Genomic DNA, 17638 nt, shown 5'->3' with positions numbered 1-17638 from the left:
CTGCTTGCAGTTATATTTTTGGTCTGTGCCTGCCTGTGATATTTTCTAAATAATTTTTGTTTTTATTCTCCAAAATATATGTAAGTTAGCTAGTACACTAAACTGTGACCCTGACCAGGCAATTACTAAGGATGAATGCAGCAACTCATGTTCACATTCACATACTCTTATTGGATCGGTTCAACCTTGTTCTATTTTAAGCATTTATTTCTAAAACGAAGCAAAATTATCTGCTAACAGAATAAGAACATGTAAACCTCGCAATTATTAAAAAAATATCTAGAAGTAAGATTATTAATCTTATATTTGGCTTATTATAATCATATGATAGGAAATACTAGACAAAGTCAACTATATTCATGTATTCCCTTGCTTTTTTGTAGGTAAGATATAGCCCAAGCTGCAAGTTTAAGGAGCGCATTGAGGAGAACGGCTACAACACATACGCGTCCTTGCGCTGGAAGCATGGCGGGAGACAGATGTTTGTGTCACTGAATGGTCGAGGGAAACCGCGGAGGGGCCATAAAGCTAGACGGCGACACCCTTCCACTCACTTCCTCCCAATGCTCCCAACATAACTGCAATCTCTAATTAGCTTATTATTATTATTATTATTATTATTATTATTATTATTATTATTATTATTATTAATGTCATACACATATATAGCTATAAATGTATGCTTGCAAAGGATACTTTCTACATCTTTTTTTTGCATTGTCACATAGTATATTAACTTATTCTTCCATCCCTGTTAGCTTAAAGCCTAATAAAGCTGTTGTAAGGTGTTTAATATTATACATAAGCAATTACTTGCCATATTTACAGTATGTTCTTGCTGGAGACACTAAGCATTTACAACATCTCTAACCAGCTGTTGTAAAATACATTATAATTTTTACGTCACGGCAATAGACTAGTAGTTAACATTTTAGAAACAAAACATCCTCAAACACGGTTTTCTTAGATATAATGGAAAGATACTTGCGTTGTAACATTTGTGTCTTCAGTTTTGACAAAACACGTTTTCCACGTCCCTAAAAAAAAAAAAAAAAAAAAAAAAAAAAAAGATTTTGTGTTCACTCAGATGTGTATTTTTATGTCAGGTATATAAATACAAGTCCAAGTGCTTCTAACATCTTTGCTGCAATCAAACTACACTTAGATTACGTAGAACCCTAAAGGGTTATCAAGTTTGTGCCTTTGAGAGAACCCTTACAGTTATATGTAACTAAACAGTTATATGTAGAACCCTAAAACTGAGGATTTCCATTTCAGCTGACAAAAGTATTTGAAAATGAATTTGGATATTTGAATTATCACATTAAATAAAATTCCACATTTTTCTGCTGTGTATTTAATATAATTAAATTTTTGCCAATGTTATTTTTCTTTGTTTTGAACTTGTTAGGGGTAGGATTTTCAATTAAAAACCATATAATTCAAAATTACTTGTTATGGTTTTGAGATTTTTTATTATTATTATTATTTTTTTTTTTTTTGTAAAATGGGCCAAATGTTAAGCATACTGGATTCCAAGGCAGTGGTCAAGCCAGTCACGCTTGCACCATGACCAAGCACCTCAAAAATGCTCTATGTTCCACAGACGTAGCTAAATTCCTGTTAAGCAGCTCGCTTTGCCAGCAAGCTAACATTACTAGGCAGATCATTAGCTACAACAGGGGCATTACCTGGGCTGTTAATCATCCAGGGCTGAGCCTAGATTCTTCTCCATCAAAAAAACATTTAAAAATGTACTTCTAAATAGTCTGTTTCCATGCATTTTTTCTTGCATGTGAAGGCTAACTGCTTAAAAAATGTGAAATTATCATAAAACTTGCCTCAGCTGTTATCACTGTTTGCAAGACTACCAGACCGATAAAATATAAAACTTTTTACCTGTCTAACATGAGCTATGATTGCATGGGTTTTGCTGCTACAGTGCCATGCAAAGTGCATTAGCTGTCCTTATGCTCTGCCCATATCATGTTCACGTAAACTGGAACTCATATAGACATTTACAAGCCTTGTTATCCTGCTCAGAATCTGAGGATATAAGTATTTCAGTTTGGTAGACAAAATACAACACACTGTTCAGTGAAGATACAAAGTTACAACACTGCCATCTTCTTTTACTGATGTTCAGTTACATTGTGACAAACCACTCCAAGTGGAGAATCATTCGTGGCTAAAGAACAGCCTTGAATGCCCAGGCCAGGTTATGCCCAAGACTACATAGCTAAACTGGGTATTGAGTGTTTAACATCACTGTAGAAAGAACTAGCTATTTTAGTAGAACATAAAGCTTTTTCATTCGTTTAATGACTGATCTACTTTTCTCTGGATGATTCACATTTGGCCTAATTTATATAAACTTTTTACTTAATAACTTTATTTATATAAATTTTATATAAACTTTTTAATTTTTGAGATTTGCATCAAGGTTTTGATTTTTTTTTTTATCTGAAAAAGGTAAACCTGCAGTTTCATATGATGTGTTTTTAAAGGAAAATCTTACTCAAGATCAAAAAAACAAAAAACACATTTAGTAAATTTCCTAAATCCTAAAATTTTTTCATGTTTAATATAATGTGTTTATATTTCAAATCTACAAAATTCATCTTCAAATACTTCAGTCAGCTTCCAAGCTACATATTTACAAGAATCATTTTAGAGTGCTAGAATTGTTAACCATCCAAAAAGCCCTAGAGGAACCCTTTTTTTTTTTTTTTTTTTTTTTTTTTTTTAAATACTGTAGAGTTATATCAGAACTAACCACAAAACACTAGATCAGGAGTTAATAACTCTGTAATGTCAAATTTTCTCTTCTGTAACACACCTCAATCAGCTGATCTGGACTGATAATGAGATAATGAGCTGGAACAGGTGTTTTAGGAGCAGGAAAAACACTAATTAGTACTGTATTATATTCACTGTCAACTTTTCTCAAAGGACTCTTGCTGGAATGATGGAGGTCAGACACAAACACTGCTTCAAACCTCCACACACAATTGATCATCCATTAGAACAATGGACTGGATTGACAGCTTGTATACTGGACTATTTCTCTATATAACACTTTGTATTATTTGTGTTTAAATCACACTAACATTTCCCCCACAACCTGTTGCAAATGCTGCATTTCATATGTTTCAACCTTACACATTATTGAGTTTAGAGGTGGTGTTCCTGTCAATCGTTTTTTTCTTTCCAAACTGTTGGCCTGGTACATGAATTACTGACTTTATGCCGTAAACCACAATGTGCTGATCTGACAGCTAATGTTGAACATCATATGACTGGCAGAGAGAGGAAATCTAAAGCCACTGGCTGAATTCTAGCTGTTCTAATAAAGTATTTATATGCTGGAGTGCAAACAGAACCCTGCTCACAGCTGTTATGTTACCTGGCCTCTACAGGCTTTAGAGAGTTGTTTGTCTAATGCTTAAAAAAATAGATTTATTGAATAATAATAATAATAATAATAATAATAATAATAATAATAATAATAATAAAACCCAAACAAATGATACATGTTGCAAAAGAAAAAAACAACATATATTACACTAATATCTTTTGGATGAGCCGTTAAACCAAGGTCCTGGCTCTCTGTGGTCATTAAAAATCCCAGTACACTTCTCGTAAAAGAGTAGGGTTATAACCTCTGTGTCCTGGTGAAATTCCCACAGTGGCCCTTATCTCTCATGACCCCCTAATAATCTTCATCCCTGAATTGGCGACATCACTCTCCTCTCCTCTCCACCAATAGCCGATGTGTGGTGGGCGTTCTGGCGCACTATGGCTGCCGTCGCATCATCCAGGTCAATGCTACACACGGGTGGTGGTTTGAGGAGATTTCCCCTCCATACAATGTAAAGCGCTTTGAGTTTCTAGAAAATCACTATATAGATCTAAGAAATCATTATTATTATTATTATTTTCTTTAGTATTATTCTGCCCACTGATACTCCATGCTCCATCAAGTGCACTTAGTAAATGTCAGGTGAATAGGAATGTACAGTGCCATTCACTGGTAAAGCATACTGATCTGAAATGAAATAGGGCTTTGAAACTACAGTATATAGCTATGCTAGACAGGTTGTTTAAATTCACAATTTGTATTGGATCCACATAAGGAATATAACACTTTGGAATGTGCTGATATAGGAAAATAATTGGTGTAATGCAGCTCAGAGTTGATTATTTTCAATAACAGTACATCCCAAAGAGTTTTTTTCCTCTTATACCACAGCAATTTGCCAATGATTATACTTTGCTCTTAATTAAACCATGATGTATAGTACTCTTATCTGTTTATAGTACATATAAGGTTGTGGAACTCCCATAAAACAAGTTAGTTCCTGTTATGTTTTAACATCTATAAATAATCATTTCTTCACCAACCTCTATTTTTTTTTATCCATCTCTTGAACTTCTTAAGACAAAATGCAGCTTGTCCTGTTATAGAAAAACTGTCCTGAAGACTTTCCTATGGTGGAAAACTTTCATTTAAAGTTACGGCTTTACCTCTGACTGTTACAAAGGGCTGACACTGGAGACAGTTTCAACAATTATACACATTTTATATGAAGTCCCTGTGAACATATATGACTCATTAGAATGGGTGCATTAATATAAGCCTTGTGGAGTTGCTGTTACAGAAAATTAATTAACCTTCTAACCAAACAAAATTGAGAATTCAGCAAAAAGGGTCATTGTATAAGTCTGTTTTAGCTACTGCAGTCTATGTCTTCAATAAATACTCATAAGATTGTGGAACTATAAGAAAGGATGGCATTCTTACCAGTTTTCTACTGACCAGTTTGAAGGCCAAATCATTATGTGATCAGATGAGGGAGCTTAAGTTGGCTTAAGATGTGTCACAGGAAAAAGATGTCTGTGATTGGTCCAAATATCACATGGTGGATTATGTCACTGCATGGATAGCATAGGATTAGTTGTAGCAGTTTGAGTCCTGTTTATGGGTGTTTGCTCGAAGCTATTGAAGCAGCAAGCCCAGTATGTTCAAAGAAAAACTTAATAAAATGACAATTTTTCTGTTTTCTGTTCCTACTTCACTAAATAAATCAACACAGCCTGAAATCTCTCTGCCAAATGTTGCTTATTTTACCTCCACTCACCCACTGCTGTTCGTTGTGTATTTGTTCTGTTTATAGTGTTGCTAGGTCAGTGCTATAACAGTAGCAACAAAATTAGGCAAATGATCAAAATCTGCAGCTCCTGAACTCTGCCTACACTGCCTTTAAAGTGTAACAGTAGGACTATTAGGATTATACTTATGACCACTACTGTCACATCCAAGACAAGTTCACTACCAGGACTAGCTGAGTCTTGAGGGGGCAATGACAAGTCCAAATGAAAGTGAGTCAAAATCGAGACCAAAAACCATCAAATCCTTCTTGAGACCAAGCCTTTACATCAATTTCATATATGCTAGACCAAAATTACTTGACAACTACCTAAAATCCTGCAGAATCATTATGGACAATATATTAGGCATTTAATTGGGCTACCACAAGAATACAACACATTTAATGCGATGTAGTATTTATATAATTCAAATATCCAAATTTCTCATACTTTTTTCAGTTTCCCAGCTTCATACCCCTACAGCTATATTCACAGGGATTCCAAAATTGGTATCTGATAAATGTTCTTAGTCCTGTTCATATAGAAACTACAAGTTCTTAAAATTGAACAAGGGCAACCAAAGGGCTTGACAAAAGGCTGGTACTTACAGTAGTAATTATAGTTCAACTGGTGTATAGCTAATGAAATAAAAGTGGTGCCTCCGCTAATGCTAACTTCTCACGCCCACAAATACAAAATGAAGTAGAATAGCAACAATGGCAACTGTGTGGTATGAATATGAGCAGGTGAAAGGTGTTTCATATAATAGACCTCCCAGACCCGTAAAGATCCGCTACTTCTGAGCTGAAAGAGCACCATGGGAGTGCTATTTAAACACCAGGGCTCACACCATGGGAGGGCACCATCCCATGGCTAGTCCACCTGGTCCGATCCCACAGAAGAGCTACTGTAGAACAAATTGCTGAAAAGTTAATGCTGCCTATGATAAAAAAAAAAAAAAGGTGTCAGAACACACACTGCGTTGCAACTTGTTGCGTATGGGGTTGTGTAGCTGCAGACCAGTCGGATAGAGTAAGTGTGATGGTCTGGGGTATGTTATGCCTGGAAACCTTGGGTCCTGGCATTCATTTGGATGTTACTTTGACATGTACCACCTTCCTAAACATTGTTCCAGACCAAGTGCACCCCTTCATGGCAACCGTGTTCCCTAATGGCAGTGACCTTTTTCAGCAGGATAATGTACCCTGCCACACTGAAAAAATTGTTCAGAAATGGTTTGAGGAACATGACAAAGATTTCACAAATTCCCCAGATCTCAATTCGATCGAGCATCTGTGTGAAGTGCTGGACAAACAAGTCTAATCTATGGGGGCCCCACCTCACAACATAAAGGACTTAAAGGATCTGCTGCTAATATCTTGCTACCAGACATCACACCTCACCTTCAGAGGTCTTATATTTTTGGCAGCACAAGGAAGACCTACATGATATTAGGCAGGTGGTTTTAATGTCATGACCGATTGGTATATCTTATGAAGTATACTAGTGTTATGATGTATCTCTAGCTAATGGTAACTAATAATAAGCGGTATCAACCTCAGCCTTCCACAAAATATGATATGATTTTGATTCATTAGGCAATGGCTTGATATTTGACAATATTTGGCAATGGTTTGATATTTGTCCATTCTGTTATGATGACATACAGAAGGACAAATCAGAGTTACATAAACTAACTTTCTAGCCTATTAAATGGTTTACACAGCCATTTAAATACATGAGGCACTTTTTACACACTCAATTGTTGCCTTTTAATTCGATGCATTGATCCAAATCATCAGATCATTGCAACCACAGCCTAAAAAGAACTGAAGAAATCCAAAGCTATGCCCCCAAATAATGAATATCGTTAACATAAAAATGTGTGACCAGTGTTTGCTCACCTGTTTGTTTGCTGTGTTGCGTAAGGCCAGGGAATCATTCGTTTCTATGTTAGCTAGCTAAACTTACCTGTTCAATGACAATATGCTCACTAACAATCCTCACCATTGGACAATGATAAAATTAACTTTCAAATTTCCCATTGATTAGTATAGCATGTTCTGTTACTATTCAAACTAGCCTACGCAGGTAGATTTGCCAAGTTATTCAGTTTCGCATCATATGACACTGGTGGCTGCACTGAAAATACTACTATTAATAATAATAATAATAATAATAATAATAATAATAATAATAATAATGAAGAGGAGAAGACCACCCCTTAGCTATGCTCATGGGCTGAGGGCAAACAAAGCGACTTCTATTAGTGTCTGATGTAAAGGAATTCCCCTAGTTGTTAACCACTGAGTAAATAAAGTCTATAGAAAACAAGCCACTGTTACAGCATGCAATTCTTCATATTAATCCTATTTTCCACATCTTTAGTATCTAGCGTAAATGACTTCTAACCTCTCTCTCTTCATCCCTTATGACAGTTAAGGAATTCAGATCCTGTGTCTTTCTCCCTTCTTCTTGGCCTTAAGGTAAGGCCATCTGTTCATGCCAGTCCTTTGCTCCAGACGCACAGAAACAAAAACGAGGAGCCTGTAATTATCATTGTTGCGCTACTGTCCTGTCAGTTCCCTCGCCAGAGAAACCAGAGTGATCTCTTGGCAGCGCTGGGGCGAAAGATCAAAGCGGAAGACCTTTGATCATCAGCTTCTGCATGGAAAATCAAGGTGGAATGCTTTAAAGAGAGCAGTGCAGAAGGGCATGGGCAGTTCTACAAGATGCCCTCCTCCAACATTACAGTTGCATGTCAGTACACGGTACTCAGGTGTTGGGTTTTAAATTCAGGCTGTCAGGTGACAGGCACTTGAAGTTCGTTTATTGTGTGAGATATGCTTGGACGTCGACCGTGGTTAGTAGATGGAAATCTTATTAGCAGATGATGGACTACTAGAGAGGCTACAAATGACCTTTGCTGAACTTTCCTGCCCCTTGCAAGGAAAAATCAATCAGCTTTTTTCAATGTAATCTGCAGGTCTTTTGTATGAGAGATACAAATATGGACATTTAATAAAATGCTATATTTTTCAATTATATTTGGAAGTGGAGTGCCTCAGTGAGCTTGTGTTTTGGAAGTTGACAGCCTCCTAGGCCCTGAGAAAAGTGTAGGAAAGATCATTAGTGAGTCGCTGTGTCTCTTAGAGAGCCACACTAATCCCCCGACTTCTTCATCACCATTCAGTTCTCTAAATTTAGGATTAGATGAATTTTTTTTGTTGCTAAACCTTTGTTGCTATTAATAGTGAATAGCTGTGCCAGTGGCAGCAAAATCTTCTCTTCTCTTCTCTTCTCTTCTCTTCTCTTCTTGCTTCATCTCTTGTCTTCTTTTTTGTTTCTTCTCATCTTGTATCATCTCTCTTCTCTTTTTTTCTCTTCTATTTTCTTCTTGTCTTGTCTCCTATTCTTGTTTCTTCTCCTTTTTCTTGTCTCATCTCTTAAGAGAAGATACAAGACAAGAAGAGAAGTAACAAGAAGAGATCTTTTCTCTTCTCTTCTTGTCTACTCTAATCTTTTCTCTTATCTCTTCTCATCTTGTCTCTTCTCTTCTCTTATTTTTTTTGTCCTCTCTTCTTATCTACTCAGATTCTCTCTTCTCTTCTCGTCTCTTCATTCCTCACCACAATCTCTCTTCCCTTAACTTCTTGAAGGCATGTGATTTCATTTTTCACATTTTATCAGTTTTTCACATGATTCACTTATTTTCACAATTCTCACACACTTAAGTTAATTTTTCGCGTGTAATTCATGTGTTATTATTTTCCTTAAAAGGGCTCTTCTCTTCTCTTCTCTTCTCTTCTCTTCTCTTCTCTTCTCTTCTCTTCTCTTCTCTTCTCTTCTGTGTATGTGACCAGCACACATTAAGAAAGAAATGTCCTGGCATTCATGTTCAATATCAAACTGCAAAGTCTCTGCATTTGTTTACAAGGTGGATTATCTGGATAAAATGTAGCACAATTGGAGTCATTTCTGTAAGTCAGTGTTTGGGCAATCTATAACAGAACACATGTTGGGTTAATTTGACCACACACTGTTTGGTTATGTGTAAAACCCAATGTGGTGTGTTGCTTTAATTACCCCAAAATTGGTTCATTGTGACACAGTCACGGGTTATTTTGTACCCTTATTTCTGGGAGGTTTAGAATATTTATGATTATTTATACACCATGTTTGGGTCTTGAATACAATGTAAATAAAAAAAGAAATATGTAATGCTTTTGCATTTCTGGAATGCCTTTTGCCATAAATGTATTTTAAATCTCTGCATGAAATTCAATGAACAGCAACCATGCTAATCCTTCTCCATTTGTTTCCTGTTCCTGAATCAGTGAATGTGCCAGCTCCAGCTTAGAACCAGCCTCTACAAAGATTCCAGATTCCAGCCAATGCTCTACACGTGTTGCTCCTGGGAGAGCAGTGGGTCCGAACCATTCAGCCCGCCGAGCCGGCCTTGACCATCCTGGTGCCCTCCTTCTGGAGTTCTTGTCGCTTGGAGACCAGTCACTGTTGCTGAGGATGGCCCCATATGGACAGCCTAGGGACACTTGGAAGCCGTGGAGATGGCATTGGACTGCAACTGATGCGGGCAGTTTTGGTGCGGTGTCTTTTTGTACCCGGGTCTCCATCAGTGGACAGTGCATGATTTCAGCAGAGTAGACTTCATGTTGAGACTGTGGTGAATCTCATGATTGCACAGATGTTTTTATCATGTAGCACACAGTTATAGAAGGGATTTATTTATAATTACACTATCCATCGTTATCCAGATGAGGATGGGTTACCTTTTGAGTCTGGTTCCTTCCTCATATCATCTCAGAGTTTTTCCTTGCCACCGTCGCCGTCACCTCTGGCTTGCTCATTAGGGAGAAATTTATTAACTTAAAATTTAGATTGCGAATTATATATATTTCTGTATATATATATTTCTGTAACGCTGCTTTGTGACAATGTCAATTGTAAAAAGAGCTATACAAATAAAGCTGAATTTAATTGAATTAAAGAACTTTTGCAAAGATTACAATTACTATTAGTGCACTTTGTATTAAATAATACATTTAATATTAAACACATAACCAATTGTAACATTTTATTTATACTTTTTAAATATATTTAACTTATACACTATTATGCATTAGATGAAGCAGGGCACACTGAAATACTACGAAATTTCACTTATATATCAAACAAAAGAGCTGTTCATTGATCATTCACTCATGAACACGTCTTGCTGTTAATCCTAATGGCTTCATTATTTCTCCCTGATGATGGGAAAATCCCTGCTATTTAATGTGGCATGATTCACACCTGTAGCATTTTGACATGACACTGCAGTTTAGAGCGGTGAATCTCGGTTCAGAAAAACATGTCAGGACAGTGTTGTTGGTAGGTGATTTTGCAGACTTCCCTGCTGTTCAGGTATGTTTGTGCCATCCAGCTAACTAGTCCTGCCAAAAAAAAAAAGCAGACTAATTTTAACCTACTTATTATTTTGCATAAAGTAAAATGCTGGAAATAAAGAACTTGCACATATTCTCTCAGTTGTGTGCTTCATCTCTGATTTGTTGTCTGAAATGCTTGGTTGTTGTCATGTTTTATTGGAAAACTTTATCCCAAATACAGGGTTCTAATGTGTTAACTATGCAAAATGACCCAACCCATTCAGTCCAGTGACTGGGTTATGTAAATAACCCTAGAGTGTTTAGAGTTTTTATTATGACACTGCAAAGTCCCTGCATTTATGTTTATTATGCCATTGCAAAATCTCCATATTTGTTTTTATTCCAGTACTGCAGGTAAGTAGGGGTTGCATGACTACTGATTTTTTTTTCCTAGTTAATGAGCATTAAAAAAAAAAAAAAGTAGTCAGCTAGTCATATTTTCCATAAAGCAAAAACTCTGTCATGGTGCAGCTATTTTCAGTCTGTTTTATTTGTGCAGAAAAAACATGTCAACCTGCATTTCAATTAGTTCAATTCAACAGGCTACAAATGAAATTTCCAGCTTCAATGCTACACTGTTAATGATTAAACTAAATAAATTGGTGCAATAAATGTGCAAATTACACTATAGAAGGACGTGCCAATTCCTAAAATGTACTTGTGTGGACAAGCTCCACCAGCTGAAATCTCTGATTCTGAAATTGAGAATGTGCAACATGGCATGGAAGCTCTTTAAAGCTACTGTATATACACTACCTGGCCAAAAAAAGGTCACTGGTTGGATTTAAATAAGCAAATACTTAAGAGCCTATGATTGGATCATTATTGCAGTGATTAATATGTTTCCGCTGCCAACACTTCTTTCAACCCTAACTGATGCAGTGTGTAGCTTCTCATTTCTTAAACAACTCCATGTTGGAAGACAGATTCTGTGGTCGTGGAAAAGATGTTACTATGTTTCAGAAGGGGAAAATTATTGGCCTGCATCAAGCAAAGAAAACAACTAAGGAGATTGCTGAAATCCCTGGAATTAGTTTAAGAACTGTTCAACACATTATTAAAACCTGGAAGGAGAGTGGTGAACTGTCAACTTTGAGGAAGAAATCTTGAATGATCATGATTGGAGATCTTTAAAAATGCTTTGTGAAGTAACATTGCAAAAAAAAAAAATTGACAGTAGAACTCATGGCTATGTTTAATAGTGAAAGTAAGAGCATATCCACATGCAGAATGCGACAAGAACTTACAGGATTGGGACTAAACAACTGTGTGGCCTAATCAGTGTGAGGCTACTCAGATAAATCCACTTCAATTTGCTAGAGACAATAAAGACTGGACTGTGGAGCAATGGAAAAAGTTCATGTGGTCTGATGAGTCTAGATTTACCCTATTCCAAAGCAATGGGTACAGAAAGGTAAGAAGAGAAGCACATGAAGCGATGTACCCATCATACATAGTGCCTACTGTACAAGCCTCTGGAGGCAGTGTTAACCCCATTGAAAGTCTCTGGGATGTACTGCAGAGTGGTTCGACTCTCCCATTCGGCAATACTAGATCTCAGTCAAAAATTAATGCAACACTGGATGGAAAATATTGTTGCCACATTGCACTAGGTTGTTGAAATAATGCCATAACGAACGCATGCTGTAATCAAAGCTACAGATGATGCAATGAAATTTTTACAGTGTGTGACTTTTTTTATGGTTAGGCAGTGTATGATGTCTATAGCAGTGTCAGGGAGGTTTTCCTGTTTTCCTCATACATAAATGAATCCAAATAGTATCTTTGAGCTGGTATGCACTGCTGATCTTACAGTATTTTATTTGCATTTTATTTTGCTTTAAAGTAATGGGAAGAATTCCTTTGGGAGAGCAGGTAGGATTGAAAAACAGCACAGCTCTCCACTTCATGCAAAGTGATACCATAGTCATAATGTCCCATTAAAGTAGAAGCAGAATACATTTTAAAGAAGGCTTGTCCCAGTGAAGTCCTGTGCAGCTGAATGTCGAATTGGATTCATCTAGTCTGAAATATTTTTTAGACTATCAGAGTACATTTAGTCTCCGTTCTTTTCTGTCTTCCTCACTGTTTTTTATCACCACCACTAATCAGCATACCAACAGCAGTGACTAGTAAATGTATAAGTCAACCAGCAACTTCTACTGCAAAGTACCTGCATTTTTGCTTATTAGGACATTGCATAGTACCTGTATGTGTGTTCAATGCCGGATCTCCATATTTGTGGTCTTTATGTCACTGGAAAGTCCCTGCATTTATGTTCTAACCCTACACACAAGTCTTCATGTTTGTGGTCATTGTTTTATTGTAAACTCCTTACATTTGTGTTCATTCTAGCAATGCAATGTCCCTATGTTTGTGTTCATTTTTTCAGTGTTTGATCTTCAAATGATGCTGATATTTTTTGTACCAGGAGAGGCCAGTATTCAAATTCTACCCCTCACATAATAAAAGAATTCCAGTTATAATGAGACATCCCCAGTTCTCATGCTCCAGAATGTCCAGCTCTCTTGTCCATTTTGGCAAACACAAGCATATCTGTCACAACAGCCCTTTTCATCGCATTGTGGATTAGTGTGTGTTGTCTGAAACGACTGGAGGCAGATGAGAAGCAGCGGTCTTCGAGGCACACGCTCTCCATGCCCATTTAAAACCCCGGCGTGCCCCTGCTGAGGTATGTGCCGCCACTGTAAAGTCCCCTCAGCCTTCGGCCCCGAGCTGCCATTCCCTGCATGCCTGTGGCTGAGTCAAATGATGGTGGATGTGCTGAGTGTAGAGAGGAGCCGGAGTGCCTTTCACTCTCTGCTAGACAGCTTTGGCCAGCTGAAGCAGCCTGGATTTTGGCTGCCATCCCAGTCAACATCACAAGGTTGTCTTTGGCTTTTGGGGGACTGGAAAAGGTATAAGTCAGTATGGGTTCAGGCAAAGCTAGAGCTATGCCAAACCCTTGTCTACAATGCACCTCAAAAACAGTTTGTGTGTGTGTGTGTGTGTGTGTGTGTGTGTGTGTGTGTGTGTGTGTGTGTGTGTGTGTGTGTGTTATCTATCTTTTATCATTGTATTGGCTGTGATATTTACCTAGAGCTGCAGCATACACTTGTAGCTCAAAGATTGCACCAGTGTTTTTGTTTCTTTTCCAATGCACAACTCATTCAGTAAATGATTTATGTTGGACAATTTCCTACGTATCTATGTATATTGCATACATTCAGATTGTAGTTTCCAAACTGTCATTAAAAAACATGCCATCTAAATTCTAAATTTAAACCCAAGTTACACCCAATAGGCAACATTGCACAAAAACTGATACCCCATACACACAAATTCAACACTTCAGTATGCTTACACTATTAATATGCTTAAATTATATAAACAGTGACAGTGATCACCAGTGATGGCGGGCTGTAATATTAGATGGGAGCACTAAAATCCATAAATCAATAGCTTGTCATTAATCTATTAGGGTTGATCAAGGCATCATATCAATATGTGACCTTTTGGCAGCTACAGTCATGTTGTCTAATTGTTTTTAAGTGTAACAAGTGCATAATCTCCAGTCTGTGCTATTGGTTTCATTCAATGTTTCCTTCAAATACCAAATATGGTAAACAGAATAGTTGTAACCCTTTCTTTCTAACAACAACAACAACAGAAATACCCACTAAATTTAACTGTTGTGTCATCAGCCTTTTTTGCGTAATTCATACTTTGATTGGACAATGTGTGCTTAGTTTGTTTTAGTTTCTCCTCCAAAGAAGTACATAATCAACCTTGTTCATGGTCATTACACCTGCGACATGTGCACTTTCTCAATCCTCGCTGATGATGAGGTTATGCTTGTCATGAAAATATCAGTTCAAATGGAGATCAAATCCAGGGATTGTTTCACTCTGTGAAATCACCTGACATAACTGCCACTGATAGGCTGCATGAATCTCCAGTCTGTCTTAGAAAGAAATCAGCCCCAGTCTCACTTTTTCATACCATTCAATGTATTTTTCTTATAACTGTTGGTGGTGCTGTTGCACTTGGTTCTTCAGAAATCCCAAATAATCCTTGAATCTTTGATTAACAGCAAATGTTCTGAGGTGGATGCCAAAATTTTAATTTATATTGCTAGCTTTTTTTTTTTTTTTTTTTATCCATGGGAGACAGTGGAGTCTTAGCCCTGTTGGCTCATTTATTCCAGTAGCCCCTGGTTAAAAGAGCTAAATCCCCCCAAATACCCAATCTTAATTAATCTTAGTTAATCTGATACTGACATCTTTACAGCACTGAGCTGAATCTCTGGAGATGTCTAACTGTAAGTACAGTGAATTTGTGTCCTATGTTCAAGTACAATATCATCAGTATCAGGTCTGTGCATCCTTAGTCATAGTTTGTGGTATGTAAACTTTTATTCATTTGTTTGTTTGATATATATTTGGATATGTTGCTGTGGTCATCACTATGAGCTACTATCAAAATTGTTATAGTTATTATAGAAGAGATGCTGAATGGATATAATACATGAATATAATGACAATAAATCTATAAAAACTGTTTTATCCACATTGTTTGAGTAAAAAGTTAAAGAATGCAATGGGTCAATAAATAAATATGATGGTACACTGAATAACTATTTGAATAATTGGATTATGCACATAGAATAAATCCGTGCTGTAATCATAACAGGGTCTGTGTAAATGTATTCACACTGGAATGAGTCTGTGACCACAAAAAGTTTAAGATCTCATGAGCTAAACATTATTTCCAACAATATAAGCACTGACTCTATAAATAATAATTTTAATGTGTTGCAGTAACAAGAAACAAAACATGAGTGGACGGCACTCATCAGACACTTAATGGGATTCTGGCAGTATCAAAGCTTAACATAAGAGAGAAAGACTCTCCTAATCTATACAGCCATCCAATTATAGTATTAGAGGGCCTTCTATTTGTGTGGAAAGCGTTTGGAGATCAGAGAGAGAGAGAGAGAGAGAGAGAGAGAGAGAGAGAGCATGGGGGACAAAGACCTGAAGATACCGGGGCAGTTCAGCAGCATAGAAGTACCTCCTGTCTTTTCTCTCTTGTCCTTTCATTTCATGCACGAGCACAGATTCTCTCTCTCTCTCTCTCTCTCTCTCTCTCTCTCTCTCTCTCACACACACACGCGCACACACACACACACACACACACACACACACACACACACACACACACACACACACACACACACACACACACACACATGCCCCATTAAATATAAGATTTTTTATTTTATTACACCACAGGGATGCTTAAACATCAGGTTTGGTTGCCCACACTGAAGATGAGTTATGAGGAAGGAAATAGATTTGATATCAACCAGATTTAAGTTGGCCTATAAAGCTAAATACTATATCAATAGTAAACATGACATCAAACACCATAGAGCATTTATCACCATAAAATACAAAAATAATAAATATTTCAGGATTTCCATATTATAGCAGAGTAAGAGATATTCAGGTAATAGGTTTCCACTTTTTGCATAATTAATACAGTTGTTTATAGGGGTACCATTACTTTTTTGAATTTAGTCACATAATTCAGTTCTGATGCCAAATGAGGGCCTTTAATCTAGCCTTACCCATTAAAGATTCAACAACAACAAAAAGTATTTGTCTCTAGTCTCACAACGTGATTTGCTGTTTGAAACTGATTTCGTATTAATACAGAATTTCACTCACGGTGCTTTAAGAACGGAGGCATTCTTCACCATCTCTGTGGCTCCATCTCCTGGCACAATGCGTGTATTACATTTCAGACTGCAGGTGATATTGGGTGTTGTTTGCACATGCGCAGACTACTGGCTCAGTCCGAACTCGCATACTATGACAGTACGTACCGCATTGCTATTGAAACAGTACGTACTAATTAGTATGTGTGTGTATTATGACTACAGTCCCGGACATACTACATCCGCCATGTTTTCACTGTCTGGTGACCTCCGACGTCATCATAAACACAAAAATCTTAAACAAGTTAACAATTTATTCGAGTATTGTTAACCTGTTTAACTAAGGTTTAAAAACGAAACGACAAAGTGGCTTTCACACGTTGTTCATTGTTTATCTCATTAAAATGGCCTATATACTGGATATTCATGTTTACATTTATCTGAACGTCAGCTGAATTTAAAAGTGCAGTGGATGGAAATAATTCTATTGTGTTCGGCTGGCCCTGAACACACTAATCAGGGGAAAGCCTCATGCTCAAATAAGATACATAGAAAACTTACCTTTGCCACAGTAGAAGTTAAGCTTACACCATGATCCATCCATCCATCCTCAACTGCTTATCCATTATCGGGTCGCGGGGGCAGCAGCTCCAGCAAGGGACCCCCACCTTCCCTTTCCCGAGCCACATTAACCAGCTCTGACTGGGGGATCCTGAGGCGTTCCCAGGCCAGTGTGGAGATATAATCCATCCACCTAGTCCTGGGTCTTCCCCGAGGCCTCCTCCCAGCTGGACGTGCCCGGAACACCTCTCTGGGAAGGCACCCAGAGGGCATCCTTACCAGGTACCCAACCCACCTCAACTGGCTCCTTTCAACGCAAAGGAGCAGCGGCTCTACTCTGAGTTCCTTTCAGATAGCCGAGCTTGTCACCCTATCTCTAAGGGAGAAACCAGCCACCCTCCTGAGAAAACCCATTTCGGCCGCTTGTACCCGCGATCTAGTTCTTTTGGTCACTACCCAGCCTTCATGACCATAGGTGAGGGTAGGAACGAAAATTGCCCAGTAGATCGAGGGCTTTGCCTTCCGGCTCAGCTCTCTTTTCGTCACAACAGTGTGGTAAAGCGATTGCAATTCCGCTCCCACTGCTCCGATTCTCCGGCCAATCTCCCACTCCAATGTCCCCTCACTTGTGAACAAGATCCCGAGGTACTTGAACTCCTTCGGTTGAGTTCAGTACTCATTCCCTACAAGGAGTAGGCACTCCATCGGTTTCCTGCCAAGAATCATGGCCTGAGATTTAAAGGTGCTAATCCTCATC

General features: G+C 37.7%; 1 protein-coding gene across 1 annotated transcript in view; it reads left to right on the top strand.

The window, feature by feature from the left end:
* Window positions 1–3428, top strand: part of fgf22 (fibroblast growth factor 22) — a 31341-nt gene extending 27913 nt beyond the window's left edge. The window contains exon 3 of the mRNA XM_017477410.3: window positions 384–3428. Within this exon, the coding sequence (XP_017332899.1) occupies window positions 384–578 (195 nt within the window). The 3' untranslated portion in view covers window positions 579–3428. The remainder of the gene's footprint in view (window positions 1–383) is intronic.
* The last annotated feature ends 14210 nt before the right edge of the window (window positions 3429–17638 follow it).

This window comes from Ictalurus punctatus, chromosome 10 (genome assembly GCF_001660625.3).
Source record: "Ictalurus punctatus breed USDA103 chromosome 10, Coco_2.0, whole genome shotgun sequence".
In the NCBI taxonomy this organism is placed as follows: domain Eukaryota; kingdom Metazoa; phylum Chordata; class Actinopteri; order Siluriformes; family Ictaluridae; genus Ictalurus; species Ictalurus punctatus.
Note: the sequence above shows the minus strand (reverse complement) of the source record. Positions and strands in the feature narration are given on the sequence as shown.